At 54.3% G+C, this 18,031-nt stretch overlaps 1 protein-coding gene across 2 annotated transcripts in view; it reads left to right on the forward strand.

The window, feature by feature from the left end:
* MYO7A (myosin VIIA) overlaps positions 1-18,031 on the forward strand; it is a 78,350-nt gene that overhangs the window by 25,985 nt on the left and 34,334 nt on the right. For both annotated transcript variants that reach the window (XM_058446844.1, XM_058446846.1), the window contains exons 13-19: positions 3,228-3,334; positions 10,217-10,354; positions 12,223-12,381; positions 12,838-12,930; positions 15,004-15,098; positions 16,728-16,812; positions 17,421-17,639. In XM_058446844.1, coding sequence (XP_058302827.1) covers positions 3,228-3,334; positions 10,217-10,354; positions 12,223-12,381; positions 12,838-12,930; positions 15,004-15,098; positions 16,728-16,812; positions 17,421-17,639 — 896 coding nt within the window. The remainder of the gene's footprint in view (positions 1-3,227; positions 3,335-10,216; positions 10,355-12,222; positions 12,382-12,837; positions 12,931-15,003; positions 15,099-16,727; positions 16,813-17,420; positions 17,640-18,031) is intronic.

The raw sequence follows: 18,031 nt of genomic DNA on the forward strand, positions 1-18,031 counted from the left end.
TCCACTCCAGACCCTGTTTGCCTGGGTATCAGCAGCGGAGGCTGCAGAACAGCGGATGTTGGTGAACCGCAGATGCTGCTGCCTGATCGTTCCTGTGGAAGTTTTGTCTCAGAGGAGTACCCGGCTGTGTGAGGTGTCAGTCCGCCCCTACTGGGGGGTGCCTCCCAGTTAGGCTACTCAGGGGTCAGGGACCCACTTGAGGATGCAGTCTGCTCGTTCTCAGATCTCCAGCTGCGTGCTGGGAGAACCACTACTCTCTTCAAAGCTGTCAGACAGGGACATTTAAGTCTGCAGAGGTTACTGCTGTCTTTTTGTTTGTGCTCTGCCCCCAGAGGTGGAGCCTACAGAGGCAGGCAAGCCTCCTTGAGCTGTGGTGGGCTCCACCCAGTTCGAGCTTCCCGGCCGCTTTGTTTACCTAAGCAAGCAACTAACTAGGCAATGGCGGGCTCCCCTCCCCCAGCCTCGCTGCCGCCTTGCAGTTTGATCTCGGACTGCTGTGCTAGCAATGAGCGAGACTCCATGGGCGTAGGACCCTCTGAGCCAGGTGCAGGATATAATCTCCTGGTGTGCCGTTTTTTAAGCCCATTGGAAAAGCGCAGTATTAGGGTGGGAGTGACCCAATTTTCCAGGTGCCATCTGTCACCACTTTCTTTGACTAGGAAAGGGAATTCCCTGACCCCTTGTGCTTCCCAGGTGAGGCAATGCCTCGCCCTGCTTCGGCTCACACATGGTGTGCTGCACCTGCTGTCCTGCACCTGCTGTTGGCACTCACCAGTGAGATGAACCCAGTGCCTCCGTTGGAAATGCAGAAATCACCCGTCTTCTGCGCCGCTCACGCTGGGAGCTGTAGACTGGAGCTGTTCCTGTTCAGCCATCTTGGCTCCTCCTTGTCTTTAGTTTTCATCCACGTTGTAGCATATATAAATTGCCCTCATTTTTATGGCTGAATAGTATTTCATTGTGTGGATAAACATTTTGTTTATCCATTTATCTGCTAATGGACATTTGGGGTTGGTTCTACCTTTTGACTTTTGTGAATAGTGCTGCTCTGAACACTAGTGTACAAATATCTGTTCGAGTCCCTGCTTTCAGTTCTTTTGGATGGGCTCAATGCTTGTTTGTACATTTACAGAAACTGAGGCTCAGAACAAGGTGGGGGGCTTGACCGTCCTTACCTGATACAACATAGCCCATTAGGCTCAAAGTCAGGCCTCAAACCAGCCCAGTTACCCCCTAAGACTCAGCAACAAGACCAAGCATGAGCTTTGAAGACCATGCATCTTCTTTTCCCCTGGGGACATGCAATTGGGTTCATGTTAAAGCTGGAAGTTAAGAAGAGTGGTCAGAACACAGGCTTATCTCACTTGGAATTCTTACACGGTTTGTCAAAAGACTGCAGAATGCCCTTGCCAATCCCTCCCCACCCACCCTGGTATAAAGGGCCAACCTCAGATTGGCATTAGTTATGGGCTGTGTCTACCGTGAGCCCTGCCATACAGCCTCAAGGGGTCCCACCCATAGTCAAAGGCCAATTAACCCGTAAATATCTATACCTACTATGTACCACCAAAAATTAAAAATTAATTTTTTTTAAAAAAAAAGGCCAAAGATATTCAAACATGCTATGACCCATCTGTTTCTTACTCCCTGGCTGAACTGGCCCAGAAGTCAGCAGTGTATCAGTGAGCCAGGCTGCAGTGGTAGAATCTCATGGCAGCTCAGACTCCCTTACAATATTGGACTGTGAGATCCAACCTTATTGTTGGAAGAAGGAAGCAGACATTCAGTTTGAAGGACTGTCGCGCAAACAAATTGGTCTTTCATTTGGAGTAATAGAGGATTGTATTTCTCAGTTCAGTTCAACCAATATGCTCTTAGCACCTATTATGTACCAGGCTTCATGATGTTGCTGAGGATATGGAAGTGAAAATTGAATAATCTCTACGCTGAGTTATAAAACTATAGAACGCTAGGTCTGGAGGGAACGTAAGGGTAATCTACCTTAATAGAATTGGAAACTGAAGGCCAGAAAGGGAAATGGCTTGCCTAAGGTTGTTAAACAAGACTAAATGACTAGAAAGAATTCTACCAGCATTTTCTAGTTCACAAAGAACCTTTTCAATACAGCATCTTATTTATGATGTGGATTTATGAAGTGGGTGGTGTTAGGTGTTCTGAAGAGAAGCAAGCTTGTGGGCACTATCCTTCCCATCCAACAGTTAAGGAAACTGGAGTCCCAGAATGGGGGTCTTTCTAGGATCACATAGTGAGTCTGTCAGAGCTTTAATGAGAACCCAATTACATCCCAACTGCAAAGCCCACCCTCCATTCCTGTGTGCCCCCTGCAACTCGCCCCTCCCCAGGTGCCAGGCGGGCAGCCTAGCACTGGGTCTCTGTGCTCTCTGCCATTCATGGGCAGCCTATGTCCTGCTCTGTGCAGTGGCACTCCCCCTCGGGCATCTGCAGTCCCTGGACACCCCATCTCTTGCCCCATTCTAGCAACCCCCTCCCCATTAACCAGTTTCCAACTCCTCGGTCCCTGCGAGTGGCAGCCTCCTCTGGGGTCTGTGTGGTGCAGGGGACTCTCCCTAGGCTCCTGGGGATCCTGGGTCCTGGGTGCAGAGAATCTCCTTTGCACCAGTGTCCTGGGTTCAAGTCTTAACTCTGCTCATGGCTTACTGTGTGACGTTAGACAACTCACTTAGCTTCTCTGAACATTGGTTTTCTCCCTTTGGGGGCGGAGGAGGTAATCCCTACCTGTCCACATAGAAGGAGCTGTGAGGGGCTTCATAAAACATAACACACTGTCCAACCACAAGGTGGTCTTAATGAATTCCTTTAATATTAGCTTGTACCAGATCAACATGCATTCTCTCCCAGGCAACACACTTACTTAACAAGTCCTTTTGATATCTTAGTTCAAAAGACTCATGGTAGCTTTGGGGTGGTTGGTCGGGAAGGAGGCCTGCTTTCTCCTGGAGACTGAGACCCCCCTGCCCTTCTTGAACAGGCCTGGAAGACGGGAGCTGTGTCATTGGGGAGATGGCCCCTCACTTTCTCTATGATCTTGGGCAAGTCTCTGTCTCCTCCAGGCCTCAGGGTCCCCCACGATGAAATGGATGTAGTGGAACTAGGTGGATTTTGAGGGTCCTCCTGGCTCAGATGTTGTGGGTTTGGGGAGGGCCTGCCAGAACTGGTGAGAGGTGACTGCTGTTTGCTGCTCGCAGGCTTCCTGGAGAAGAACCGAGACACCCTGCATGGGGACATTATCCAGCTGGTCCACTCATCCAGGAACAAGTTCATCAAGCAGATCTTCCAGGCCGACGTCGCCATGGTAAGCCGGGCGCGGTTTCCGTTGTTCGGGAAGGGCCCCCACAGGCCAGGCCTGGGTCTAAGCCCTGCCCTTGTCCAACAGCTTCAGCTGAGCCCCCTGGCCACATAATGGGTATGGAGCTTTGCTATGGCTCCAGGTGGGGCCTGGAGGGGCCTCAAAGGTGTTCCCATCTGGTCCTCTTATTGTACTAATTGGGGATGTGGCTGGGGTGCAAGGCCCAGAGAAGGGTCACCTGAGAGGTCACGGAGCAGAACCGGTCAGGGATCAGTTTACTGTGGGGGCCCACCCCCTGGAATCCAGCTGCTAAAGAGAGCATGGGCAGAAAGAGCACGTCCAGCCTGAAGGATGTGGGGTGGGTGTGGATACTCAGAGAAGCTGGCACAGAGGGCATGTCTGCGCCACCCCCAGACCCCATCAGACAGTGGGAGAACAGCTCCCTCTGCCTTTCCTTAGGCCCTAGGGTGAGGGTCTAGTGGATTTTCTCCTGCAGGGTTGCATGCCTTTTTATTTCATATTTTCCTCCTGTCCCATGGCTTCCTGGAGGGTGCATGAAGGCCTCACGCGGAAGACAGCCCCTGCCCCCCTCCATGCCTGTCCAGGTGCCTGGCTGTCCCCTGCCCTCAGGACCACCAAGGCATCACAGAGCTTCCAGTACCCCAGACCTCTCCCTGGGGGTCCCCCTCTCTCCATGGTGGATTTTGAGTGGTTTTGTGACCTACCACATTCTCCCTGCCCCTCCTCTCCCCATCTCACCCTGCACCGTGGTTCCTGCTGTAGTTTCTCTGTGGTTATTCATCGGGCACTCTGTGCCACTCAGCAGCTGCTGCGAAGGTAAAAGACCCCAGCCCGGGGCTGAGGATGGCGGGAGAGGCCTCAGTGGCCTGGGTGGGGCTTGGTCCCGACCTCCCGCAGTGCTGAGGCTGGGGGTGGGGAAAAGGCTGGGCTTTTTCTCCTTTTTTTTTTGGAGTGTGCTTTTGTGTGGAGTGGTTTGTGGAGTGATTTTTGTGTTTGGCTTTTGAGTTGTGTGTGCTGCAGACATTTCTTTCTTCAAGGAGGAAACTGACTCCTAGGAGAGGGGCAGGGCTTGCCCAGGGTCCTCTGGGAACCAGGGATAGAGCGGGGACTCGAACGCAGGTCTCCTAAGGCCCCTTGGAGGCATCAATCCCCTGTCCCAGGCCCTGGTGGGCCCCTATGGCCATGCCTTGACCAGATCCTCAGATAACCTTGCAAGGCGGGAGGGACAGGTGGCATTTTCTGCATTTTGCAGATGAGAGACTGAGGCTGAGAGAGGGGATATGACTTATTCCAGATAACAGCATTCTGACGGGGAGCTGGGACTAGGAGACACCGTTCCCTGGACCTCCTTAGGTCTGAAACAGCAGCCCTGTTGCGTCCTGAACTCTGGTTCAGGCCGTGGCTCCCACGGTGCTCTAGACCCCAAAGGTGCTGGTACCCCTTAGCAACAGCATAGTGCTGCCAACCCCTTTACCTCCTTTTCTCTCCTCAGCCCTCCATTTCCTCTCTGCCAAATACTGACATCCTTCCACTTTGGCCTGGTGCTGAGTCCCTCTTCCTTCCTGCCTGCCTGGCAGAGTTCCAAAACAATCCACACACCCCTGGCAGTAGACAGGGCATGTCAGAAGCAAGGAGCTTGTCTGGATGGTGGCCTCTCCCCTCTGCCCACGGATCAGCCCTGGAACAACCTGCCATCCCCACTCACCATGACAGACCAACACTGTAGGCTGGCCGACTGCTGGGGTGCACGCAGGGCCAACCTGAGAGAGGAGAGTCCCAGGCACTCGAAGCGCTGGCACCCAGGAGAGTCCCCACCCGAAAGCCCTGTGCTGTAAGGTGGCCGAACTGCTGAGACAGGCGTCGCTCTGGCCTCTCCCACTCTTTCCTCTTCTCCTATAGCCCCGCCGGCCACACTCGGTGGGCCCATCCATTCCTCCTGGTCTTGGGCATACTCTGGTTAAACCCCATCTTCCCCTCCTACCCATTCTTCTCTCTCCTCTTTCTTTTCAAAGCTTCTTGAGGCATCTGGGAATGCTCCATGATATTTCCTGCTCGAGTTTCCTACTCCTGGGATTAGAACCCACTTACTGAGAAATCATGGAGAGGTCAAAGTGCAGGAGCCCAGAGTCTCCAGAAATGGCCCACTCTAGGGGAAGGTTTAGGAGCAGAGAATTAGGATACACCAGTGACCAATCTGATACCAGTTACATCTACTGGGCACTTCTTCTGAGCCAGGCTATGAGCTAAGCACTTATATTTATCACCTCATTCACTCCCCACTGCCACATGGCAAGTAATTACTATTACTCCCACTTTACAGGTGAAGAACCGGGGCCCAGGCTGGGTGTGGTGGCTCGCACCTATGATCCCAGCACTTTGGGAGGCCAAGTCAGGAGGATTGCTTAAGGCCAGGAGTTCAAGACCAGCCTGGGCAACATAGTGAGACCGTGTGTCTACAAAACAATTTAAAATTAGCTGAACATGGTGGTGAGCACTTGTAGTCGCAGCTACTTGGAGGAGGCTGAGAAAAGACGATTCCTTGAGCCCAGGAGTTGGAGGCCGCAGTGAGTTGTGATTGTGCCACTGCACTCCAGTGTGGGTGACAGAGTGAGACCCTGTCTCTAAAATTTAAAAAAAGAAAGAAACTGGGGCCCAGAGAGGCCAGGGTGCTCGCTGAGGTCACACACCTTGCGACACAACAGGGATTCGAGCGCAGGCCGGCCTCAGGGACTTGTCTAAGGCCATATACAAGCGAGGACTAAAGTGAAGTTTTCTAAGTCCCTACTTTTTAAAAAATAATTTTAATTTTTAAAAATTTACTGTGCTGGCTCCATAAACGTCACATCTTAGGAAAGAAAACATACTTCGTAACTGCTAGAAACACAATGGCTTTTTAAAAGGAAGATGAAAATCAGCTTGGTTAATTGTGAGACATTAAGTCACAGTTTGTTCAATGACAGTGTACTAGTGGCAATGCTCGCGTCAGGATGGAAGCCCACGCCACCTCTTGCAGTGATCTGAACGCCGGTCATGGGCAGGTCCCCGAGCCCTGAGTTTTCAGCCTTTGACTCCTACATCTGCCTCCCTGGGGAAGCCCTGGGCAGCCCCACCGCAGCCCTTGCTGGTGAAGGGCCCAGCCCAGCTGTGATAAAGGCAGCTCTTCTAGGATATTGAGCACCCCCTGATTAATGCCTAAGCCCAGTCATATGTCCTGGGGCCCCGAGCCCAAGAGACACCTATTCACTCTGTGCAGGTGGCCTCCTGCCTGAGACTTCCCGGCCCCTTTCATGTCACACTCTGGGGTCTTCCTCTCAGATCCTTTCTGGGGAGCATTTGACATTGGCCTTTGAACTTTTCACTTCCACCTTTACCCCATCCCCATCTGCAGATTATCCCAGAAAACAGCAAATACCAGGAAGGACAGCCTTTTCCTCCAGTGAAATAAAACCAAATCAGAAACCCAGATGGCTACCTACAAACCTTTATTGAGTACCTACTATATGCCAGGCATTGTCATGGGTCTTGGGGACATAGCAGTGAACAAAACAGAAAAAAAGTCTCTGTCCTTTTGGAACTTAAGTTCCAGCAGAAGAGGGGATAGTTAGAAAGCCAAGACCAGGTGCAGTGGCTCACCTGTAATTCCAAAACTTTGGGAGGCTGAGGTGGGCAGATTGCTTGAGCTCAGGAGTTCGAGACCAGCCTAGGCAAAATGGCAAAATCCCATCTGTACAAAAAATATAAAAATTAGCTAGGCATAGTGGCACACACCTGTAGTCCCAGCTACTCAGGAGGCTGAGGCAGGAGGCTGAGCCTGGGAGGTGGAGGCTGCAATGAGCCAAGATCGTGCCACTGTGCTCCAGCCTGGGCGACAGAGTGAGACCTTGCCTCAGAAATAATAGTAAAGGCTGGGTGCAGTGGCTCAAGCCTGTAATCCCAGCACTTTGGGAGGCCGAGGCAGGCTGATCACAAGGTCAGGAGATTGAGACCATCCTGGCTAACACGGTGAAACCCCATCTCTACTAAAAATACAAAAAATTAGCCAGACGTGGTGGCGGGCGCCTGTAGTCCCAGCTACTCGGGAGGCTGAGGCAGGAGAATGACATGAACCTGGGAGGCAGAGCTTGCAGTGAGCCGAGATCGCGCCACTGCACTCCAGCCTGGGCGACAGAGTGAGACTCCGTCTCAAAAAAATAAAAATAATAGTAAATAGATAGAAAGCCAATAAATAAGTAAAAGCTACAGTGTATCAGATGGTGAGTTGCAGTATAAGGAAAGATTAAGGAGGGAGGAATGCGGCGGTGAGGCTCTGTGATTTTCAGTGGGGGGTTGGGGTGGGGGGCGGTCAGGAAAGGCCTGCCTGAGAAGCTGAGCAGGAGGTGAGGAAGAATGTGCCCAGCCACATTCCGGAGGAAGGGCTTTGCAGGGAGAGGGGACAGTAAGCACAGATGCCCCGAGGAGCTTTGCAAACCTATGCCTGCATCCCAGGTGCACCCCAGGCAGGGCGAGGGGGCTGGAGGGGCTGGAGGGGAGGGAACAGGTGTTATAAAGACCAGAGGCCCCTGGGACTAGCTCCTTTGGGGCACTGTGGGTCCCTACAAGGACCTGGGCCTTCATGCGAGTGAATCAAGGAGTCAGTGGAGGGTTCTGGGTGGGGAAAGGATGTGATTTTGTTTTAGCAGCCTCACTTGGGCTGCTGTGTTGAGAGTGGAAGGGTCCCAGGCACTCGAAGCTCCAGCACCCAGAAGAGTCCCTGTCTGAAGGCCCTGTGCTATAGGGTGGCTGCGCTGGTGAGACAGGTGTGGCTCTCGGCTGTCCCACTCTTTTCTCTAGCTCCCCAGTCCCAGGGGAGGGTGGCCTGGAATGTGGGGGATGGAAGCAAAGAGACTAGTTGGGGGGTTGCTGCAGGAATTTGAGAGCAATGCTGGTGGCTGGGACCAGGCTGACGGTGAAGGAAGTGGTGAGGGGCCAGGTTCTGGAGATATTTTGAAAGTAGAGCCTGTAGGATTTGCGGATATATTAGATGTGACAGAAGAGGCACTGAGGACATTTGCTAGATGTTTGGCTAGAGCAACGGGAAGGTGGGCAGTTTCTGTGAACCCATGGATGTCACTAGGAACCAGTTCAATAGCACTTCAGTAGATCAAAGTGTTGACTGTTACTTGTGTCAGGTAGGCCCTGGCCACGCAACAATAAAGAGGCAGACCTGTGCTGTCCTCATGGGGCTCCCAGCCCAGCAGGGAGGACGGGGAGAAAGCAGTCGTTTTATTGTGAGGACCAAGACCAAAGAAGGGTGTGCGTGTGTGTGCACATGGTGGTATGCGTGTGCTCCTAGTGGTGTGTGTATGTGCATGCTGAGGTGTGTGTGTGTAGTGTGTGTGTGCATGTGTATGCGGGTACTCATGTCAGGGGCCCTCATGCAGGCTGGGTACAGCCCAACTTGGACGGCTTCCCTCCAGTGACTGGGGTCACCCAGTGCTGCTGCTGGATCAAGTTGAGGACGACGGGGGGCCACAGATCTGACCACCACCCTACTACATTGCAAATACTCCCCAGCTTCTCTGGGCAAAGTCCTAGAATATATTCCAAACACAACGCAATTGGAAAGCACTGCAGATTTCAGAATCGCAGGCACTGGCTCTTTCTCGGAAGTCCTCGTCACAGCCTGGTGGCATAGTACCTAAATTGAGTATGAGCATAACACCTTTGTCCCCCCAAATACCTCACATATCTACATCTGCACCTCTGGTTTTTGATGCTACAGGATACCAGATGGAATGGTGACTCTAAAAATATAAAGTCTTGCAATATTAATCAAATGAAGTCAAGTAAAATAAAATAAGAAACTCTCAACCAAATGAAAATTGCCAGGAAAACACTAATCAAGATCCTTTGGAACAAAACCTAAGCTCTGTGTCCAGTTCCCATCAGTCCTGCCATTTGGTTTCCTGTTTGTTTGCGGCTCAGGGCTTCCCCCACCTCATTTCACAGTATTCTCAGAGGGGACCCCAGCAGGGCAGGGAGGTGCAGGGGGCTCGCTGGCTGCCAGGATCGCCCAGGTGTGGCTGGTGGAGCACAGAACCCCTGGCCGCGTCGGTGCCACAGTGCGGGGGTGAGGAGGAGGCTGCCTGTGTGCCTTCTTAGGAGGATTAGCCAGGCCTGCCCCGCCCCCAGCCTGCTGCTGCCGGCTAAGCCTGGGAGGGGAGAGGTCACCGGCAGCTCCCACCCCTCCTCCTCGTGCTTGCCCACAGGTTCCCAGAAGGCGGCACCACCTTTCCAGGTTGCTGTTTACTGAAATATGCCCTGACCTCTGACACTTGTCACAGTCTGGTCAGATGGATAGATAGCATCACCTCCACTTAGGAAACCTGAGGCTCTGCAACATTTAGTGACCTGCCCAAGGGCACACAGCTAGGAAGTGGTGGGCCAGGGCTTGAATCTAGGTTTGTCTAACCCCTGTCTCTAGAGATGACCTCAGTGTCCTGAGGTGACCAAGTCCGATTATTCCTTTATACAGGGAAGCGGGGATGAGACTCAGGGGCTGCCCCTTGCTCAGAGTCATCCAGCGCACCAGGGGCAGGGGCAGGCTTGAGACTCCCAGTGCGGAGATCTTCCTGTAGGGTTCACTTCCCCCTGGCCCAGAGGTGGTACCTTTGGAAGTCCTGGGAGGCTTCCTGGAGGAGGCATCTGGGGTCCAGGCTCCAGCTCAGAAGGTGGGGAGACACAGTTTGCAGGAAAACTTCGAATACCGCCCTGTCCCTCAAACCCTGACCCCGCTGACCTCCCCTCCCGCTTCCTACTGGGCGGCTCCTGGGACACTGGATAGGGGCAGGCACAGCCCCTCCCATCTCTGTCGTCCATCCCCCCCAGGGCGCCGAGACCAGGAAGCGCTCGCCCACACTCAGCAGCCAGTTCAAGCGGTCACTGGAGCTGCTGATGCGCACGCTGGGTGCCTGCCAGCCCTTCTTCGTGCGATGCATCAAGCCCAATGAGTTCAAGAAGCCCATGGTGAGTAGCCCTGGCCTGGGGTTGGCGGGTGGCAGCTAGGGTGACGTGGAGGAGCTAGGTCAAGAATCAGGTAGGGTGGGAGTGAAGGATGTGAGACTTTGTCCCTTTGGGGAATGGGGGGCACCCAGGGAGCTTACAAAACAAGGCCCCCTATTTACTGGAGGCAGCAGGTGCCTTGGAAAGAGCCTAGACTCTGCGGGGGGCTTGCAGCAGGTTCAGATCCTGGCTCTACCACGTACAAGTGGGCGACTGCAGACAAGGCAGTTTCTTCTCTTATGCCTCAGTTTCCTCATAGATGGAAATGGGACTGACTGTACCTACCTCCCGAGGCTGTTCCATGCAGTAATGCTTGCAGATGCCCGCACCCAGCAAGTGCCCAGTGATTGGCAGCTGTGGTTCTTGCTGGGGCTGCTTCTTTGAAAGTCCCCTTCTCCTTTGGCCCAGCTCAACCACCACCTCCTCCTGGAAGCCTCCACCGTCTCTTCAGCTGGTTGGGATATCCTCATTCTTGACTTTTCTGAATAACATTTGTTGGGCCCTTTCTGTGTGCCCAGCATAGGCTGGATGGTCGGTCCACAGCCTCCTTCAACCTTAAACAACCCGTGAGAAAGGGACTGTGCTGGTCCCAGGTTAGAGATGCAGGACTGGGGGCTCAGGGAGATTAAGCGGCTCAGGCTGGGGCCACCTCACTGCGAGCTCTCTTCTTTCCCAGCACAGGCTCTGGGAGGGTTGTTTACCCAGAGGCCTGCAGGGAGGCACAGGGGGAAGCTGGGGCCTCGGGATCTGGGGAGGGAAGGAAGGCCGGGGAAAGTGGCCCGGAGAGAGAGGAAACAGTCTCCGGAAGCTGACAGGCTGCAAGACCATCCCCTCCCGCTGCCTCCTGCCTGGAAAACATTCCCCAGAGTGGATGAGGCCTGTCCCCTTTAGCACTCAGGTCTGTAGGGGCCTGAGGGTCGCACAGGGCTCCAGTGAGCTCTCCCTCTAATGCAGGGGGTGCAGGGGACTGAGACCAGGGCAGTCGGGCACAGTCTCCCCTGGCTCTGAAGTGGGACCCTTCCCTCAGCCCAATCCTCAGCATCTGTGGACTGGGCCTTGGCAACAGCCTCCTCAAAGGTCTCCTGCCTCCCTCACCTCCTGTCCTGCCTGCCCTGGCCCCCAGTGACATTGTTATCAAATGCAGACCTGGCCCAGTCTCTCCCTGCTCTAAACCTTCCCTGGCTTCCAGCATCCATGGATGAGGCCCTCACAGAGCCCCACAGCCTCACAGCCCAGCACCTGCCTTCTACTCTTTCTCCCCAGCCCCTCCTCCAACCGAACCCCAGGGCCCTTTGAAAAATGTGCCTCTTCCTTAAGGCAGCTGGAAAGTTGTCTGAATAATCACAGATCTACAATAGCTGCAATGTGAAAGGTCCTCCCTGGGGCTGTGCAGAGCACCCCTCACCTGCACAGCCATAACTTGGCCTGGACCAGCCTCTCTAGCTCCCTCAAGGTTCCCAACAAAGTCCTGCGCTTTCAGGCTTCCACACCTTTGCAGAGGCTCACCGCCTCCAGCCTTGAAATACTCCCCCTCTTGTCAGGGTTAGGGGGATAAAAACGCCTCCTCCATGAAGCTCCCCTCTTGGGTGTCCCAAGGGGAATTAATCTGTCTTCTCTGTGCTCCCAAAGCACACAGCTCCACCACGACAGGCCTCACTTTATGCTCTTTTGTGGATTTGAGCTGCAGATCCAGGTGCATGTCCCAGCTTTGCTCCTCCCATGCCGTGTGGACTTGGCTTTTCTGAGCCTTTGGCTGGGTTGGTCAAGTGCACAGCAGGGCTGCCTCCCAGCAGGAGCCTTGGCCCTGATGCCCTTGGCTGTGTGCCCGGCAGCTGTTCGACCGGCACCTGTGCGTGCGCCAGCTGCGGTACTCAGGGATGATGGAGACCATCCGAATCCGCCGAGCTGGCTACCCCATCCGCTACAGCTTCGTGGAGTTCGTGGAGCGGTATCGTGTGCTGCTGCCAGGTGTGAAGCCGGCCTACAAGCAGGTACAGGGCTGAGTGCACAGAGGGCAGGAGGGGAGGGTCCCAGCTTTGGCTGGGCAAGGGTCCCAATTTTCTTATCAGGACCATGGGAGGGGCTTGACATCTGCTCGACCTCTCAGGTGCAGCATGGAAAAATTGGGGTTCAGGTATTGGAATGCATCAGTGGGCTTTGGTTGCCATGTTCAGCTGGTGAGGACTTCACACATGGTGGTGTAAGGAACAAGACCAGGGCTGCCACGCGGGCCCTGGATGTCAGTTGTGAGAAAGCGTTTTGCAATCATACCATCCAGCTGAGCTAAGGAGAAAACGGGCTCAGAGAAGGCAGGACCCAGCTGAGGTCACACTTCGAGTTAGGGGCAGAGCTCGGGAAGAGCCCTGCCTCCCAGCCTTGGGGACACTCCGGAGGCCTTCCCACTGGAGAGGCTGCCCATTCCCTTGTGTCCCCCATCCTCACTCCAGGGCGACCTCCGTGGAACGTGCCAGCGCATGGCTGAGGCTGTGCTGGGCACCCACGATGACTGGCAGATAGGCAAAACCAAGATCTTTCTGAAGGTGAGCACAGACACTTTCCCTGGGCTGCCCTGGGGGGCTGTAAATTCCCATGATGTGGGCTGGGGTGCTCGGGAGAGGGAGGCAGTGCTGGGGTTTTGAGATCCTTTTTGCCAGGCTGTGGTGTGGCTGGAGGAGCAGGTGGGATCTGCCCTCTCTGGTGGGGAAGGGTAATTTGGTGTTTGAGATCATCTACCACCTGGGAGCGGGGTCAGAGCACTGACCACAGGTTACAAAGCACATGGCAGGCTGTCAGGCCCACAGCAGGAAGGCAGGGGTGCTGCTTGCCTTGGGGCCCTTTCTGAGCCTCATTTTCCAATCTGTAAATTGGAGTGTGCCTGTGTGGGGTCTCTTGAGTGTATCTTTAGGTTCCTTTCTGTGGTTTCCTGCCTGGCAGGGTCCATCCCGTGCTGAGGTCGGCAGCATGCCACCTGTCCATCACCCTATAGAGAGCTCAGCTCCCATTGCTGCCTGGGCTGCTGGAGAAGGAAGCAGGAAGTGGGGCCTGTGGGAGCCATGGAGTCACAGCCTTGGAGAGATGGCTGGGAGCTGGCAGTGGCAGGGCAGCCTTAGCAGGGACAGTGAGAGCTCCCAGCGCTGGGCTTCCCCATTTGCATTTCCGCTGTGCTAGATTTCTGGCTGTCCCAGATGACAGGGCTCCTTCCTCTGGTGTGGGGGGTGGGGCCTGGGCACTCCAGGACAGCTGCAGAAGGGACAAGAACCAGCTCTGAACTGGAGGGATCCTGTGGCCTCTTCTCATTCCTCTCCAGCCAAGGGGCTTCAGGCCAGGCCCTTTCTCTCCTTGCACCTGCATTTCCTCATCAGCAAGATGTGATGAATGTTCCCTGCCTGTGCCTCCCACAGCTGTCAGCCAGAAAGCATATTCCATGTGCCAGGCCCTGGGTGGGGGCTTTTCATCCATGAGCTCATTTAATCCTTGAAACAGTCCTGTGGAGAAGGAAATATTATACCCATTTCACAGGCTCAGAGAGAAGTTGAGTTGCCCGAAACCAGGCAGCTAGGAAGCAGGGAGCAGGGCTTCTAGTCTGGGGGGGTCTGATGCCCAGCCCCTGTGTGGGCAAAGTGGGGAAGGCAGGAATCACGATGGCATCTAGTGCCAGGGAACTCGGAGGAGTGCCATCAGCCCCTGACTTACACTGCTAGGCTCTTCCAATATGGCCATGGTTTTGAGAGGCCAAACATGCTCATTCATCCATTCATTCATTCAGAATGCCTTGGCTGAGCATCTCTTCTGTGAGGGCCCTGTGTGTCTATGATTATCTGATCGATTTGCCTCCCTCATGAGACTCTACCCTCCCCAAGGGCAGGGGCCATGTCTCCCTGGTTCATTGTGGCAGCCCCTCCCCTCCCCAGCATCTAGCACAGTGCTGGCACGTGGAGGCGTTCAATTCATATGTATTAAGTGAACCAATGAAGTTTTGTCCAACTACAGTGAGGGTTGGGGTCTTGGGTGAGGAGGAGAGAGGGCTGAAAAAGTTGGCAGACACCCTGGATCATAGGTGGCCTTGAGTGCCAGGGTGAGGAACCCAGGCTCGACCTGGGGAACCATGAGGTGTCACTGTAGTGTCACCACCCAGGTTGTGTTTAGGAGGGTCCCTCTGGCTGCATGTGAAGGAGGGCCAGAGAGGGAGCCAGGGGGCCATGAGACCTTTAGTTAGGAGGCTGCTGCCAAGATTCTGGAGAGGAATGGCAACAGCCCAGCCCAGGTGAGGGACTGATGTGACAGGGACATCTAGAAGCAGGGGGCTTGGGCAGATTGGCGATAGGGAAGAAGACAGTGTGTGTGCGTACTGGGCCTTCCGACCCCATCCAGAGAGATTAGGCACCTTCTGCTCCATTTGTTCTGCCTGGACCTCTGGGAAACAGCCACAACCCCTGTTTGTCCTGGTGGCTGTGGGAGGCTGCTCCAGGGGCCAGAGCCAGCTGGGAACTCATGGGGCCCGAATGAGATCTAGACCTGTGCTCCCAGTGAAGGAAGAGTGGCCCCCGCTGGGACAGAGCAGGTGGCCCTAGAGGAGACCTTGTGGGGCGCTGCTCAGGAGCTCTGCCTCCTAGGACCACCATGACATGCTGCTAGAAGTGGAGCGGGACAAAGCCATCACCGACAGAGTCATCCTCCTCCAGAAGGTCATCCGGGGGTTCAAAGACAGGTGCGGGTTCCTACCAGCTCCTCCCCTCCTCAGCCCACATACAGGTATACATGTGGTGTTTGGCTCTCCTCTGCTCTGCCCGCATGAACACTAGGAAAAAAACATGTTCACCTATGAAACAAGTGCACACATGCATAGCATTCACACATGATCATGTAAACACAGAGGAACATAGATTCATGATTTACATGGACCCATTGTGCCATGTAAGCCAAATAATGCAATACGTTCACCTACATACGCACATGCACATGTAGATGCATAAGACTCACATGTGGACCCACTGTTCATTTCAGATGCTGATGAAATTTTGCAAAGAGGAAATTTGAGATTTTATAAATTATTAATACAAAATGTGTCTCATATTCTATGTAAGGGATATATGTACACGTGACAATTCACAAATGTGCAGGACTGACTCCAAAGTGTGATTTAAGCTCTGCGAAAATTCCACAACACACCCCTTTGCAGTTCATATGATCACTCTCTCCCTTCTTCCACTCATCCACCCACCTACCCATCCATCCATCCATTCACCCACCCGCCTACCCACTCATCCATCCATCTGCCCACCTACTCATCCATCCATCCATCCGTCCATCCATCCATCCGCCCACCATCCATCCATCCATCTGCCCACCTAGTCACTCCTCCATCCACCCACCCATTCATTCATCCATCCATCCATCCATCCATCCATCCATCCATCCGCCCACCTATTCACCCATCTATCCATCCATCCATCCATCTGTCCATCCATCCATCCACTCACCCATCTGCCCACCTATTCATCCATCCATCCATCCATCCATCCACCCACCCACCCACCCACCTAGTCACTCATCCATCCACCCATCCACCCACCCTTTCATTCATCCATCCATTCATCCATCTATTCACCTACCAACCCATCCACCATCCATGCATCCACCCATCCACCCACTCATTCACTCATCCATCCACCCATCCATCCACCTACCCATTCATTCCTCTATTCATCCATTCACCGACCCACCCACCCACTCCCACAGTTGCTCATTTGCTTATGTGTGTCTCCAAGCGTTGACCTGTTGGCTCACTTGCATACTTGCACACCCATCCTTCACTCTTCCTTTGTTTATTTCTACATTCAGCAGACCCCTGCTCTCTGTGCATGGTCTCTGTCCTCTGTCAGGGTGAAGATGACTGTTCTCCTGTAGAAGCAGCCTGCTGTGTGCAGGGGGAACAGCACTGGGGTCACTTAGGGTCAGTCAGAAGACACGGGCTCTAGTTCCAACCTATCGAGTCTCAGTTGCCTCATGTATAAAATGAGGAAGTTAGACTGTTCAAAGTTTTGATCTTTATATTATTTTAGTTACTTATTTTTTCATACATTTATTCATTCAACAAATACCTTTTGAATGTCTACCTTCATGGGCTTATGTGACAGGCCTGTGGGGCAGGCAGGGCAGGCATTATTCTATGCATTGTACAGATGAGGAAGCTGAGGCTCAGAGGTTATGTGCCTTGCCCAAGGTCACATAGCTAGGAAGTCACAGAGCTGGGACTCAGCATGCCCTCCTGATCCCAAACCCACCTGTACCCTGGCTGCCTCTGGACACTGCTCACCCGCGCCACTACTGCTTTCAGGTCTAACTTCTTGAAGCTGAAGAACGCTGCCACACTGATCCAGAGGCACTGGCGGGGTCACAACTGTAGGAAGAACTACGGGCTGGTGAGCCTCCCCATGGGCTGCTCTTGCCCCAACAGGCCTTTGAACCCAGCCTTGCTGCCATGGCAGCAGGACTGGCCTGCACCCAGGCAGCACAGCCTGGCCTCGTTGGCCTCCTGCCACTGCCCCGGCCAGCCACTACCATTCCTCTAGCCCGAAGTCTGGATCTGGCTCTTGTGGCTTCTTCCAACTGGCCAGCAATGTTTGTTGCTCTCCTTCTGGAGTGTTTTTGGGGGTTGGGAGCACTCTGGGATTATTAGAGATCTCAGACGGGGCTGAGAGTGGCTGGGTCACATGAACCTCTGTGCAGCAGCTAGGCTTAGGGCTTGTTGGGGCTGGATGGGGAGCAGACTGGTTGGTTGCAACTCCTGATCTAGGATTCTCTCAGGGGGGCCCCAACTCAGGGAGAGTCAAGGTCACCTAAAAATATGTTGCCTGAGAGGAAACAGAACTTTCTAATGATGGGGGGGCCCTAATCTGAGAGGAGACTGGGCCATGCCTTCTGGGGGTGCCTGTCTGAGAGTGGAGGCCGGTGCCGTGGAAGCTCCTGCAGGCAGGGTCAGTCTGGAATGGGACAGCAGGCTCTGAGCATGGGGTGGCTGTCCTTGCAGATGCGTCTGGGCTTCCTGCGGCTGCAGGCCCTGCACCGCTCCCGGAAGCTGCACCAGCAGTACCGCCTGGCCCGCCAACGCATCATCCAGTTCCAGGCCCGCTGCCGCGCCTATCTGGTGCGCAAGGCCTTCCGCCACCGCCTCTGGGCTGTGCTCACCGTGCAGGCCTATGCCCGGGGCATGATCGCCCGCAGGCTGCACCAACGCCTCAGGGCCGAGGTGAGGGAGCAAGTCCATAGCACCCACAGCTCTGACCCCTGGGTGGGGAGTGTCCACGCATCACCCTCAGGTGTTGGCCAGGAAGCAGGACCTATGGGGAGCGGGGGGACCTGCGGTTATGCCTGCTCTGAGGAGTGCACAAACCTGGGACCAGACCCTCATTTCCATCCTCTCAGCCAAGGGCAGGGCTGGGACCTGAGTCACTCTTGGGAATCTCTGGGAGACCAACGCAGATCTGGCCGAGCTTTTGGATCAGTGGTGCCTCCAACCCGCTGGGTGACCTAGAGAATTTCTTGGTTACCTCACTTGTCCTATCTGCCAAATTATTTGGCAAAGTCATGCCCAGTTCCAGAACTCAGAGTCGGGTGGGTGGAGCTGGCAGGAATCCCTGC

Source organism: Hylobates moloch, unplaced genomic scaffold (genome assembly GCF_009828535.3).
Source record: "Hylobates moloch isolate HMO894 unplaced genomic scaffold, HMol_V3 SCAFFOLD_11, whole genome shotgun sequence".
Taxonomy (NCBI): domain Eukaryota; kingdom Metazoa; phylum Chordata; class Mammalia; order Primates; family Hylobatidae; genus Hylobates; species Hylobates moloch.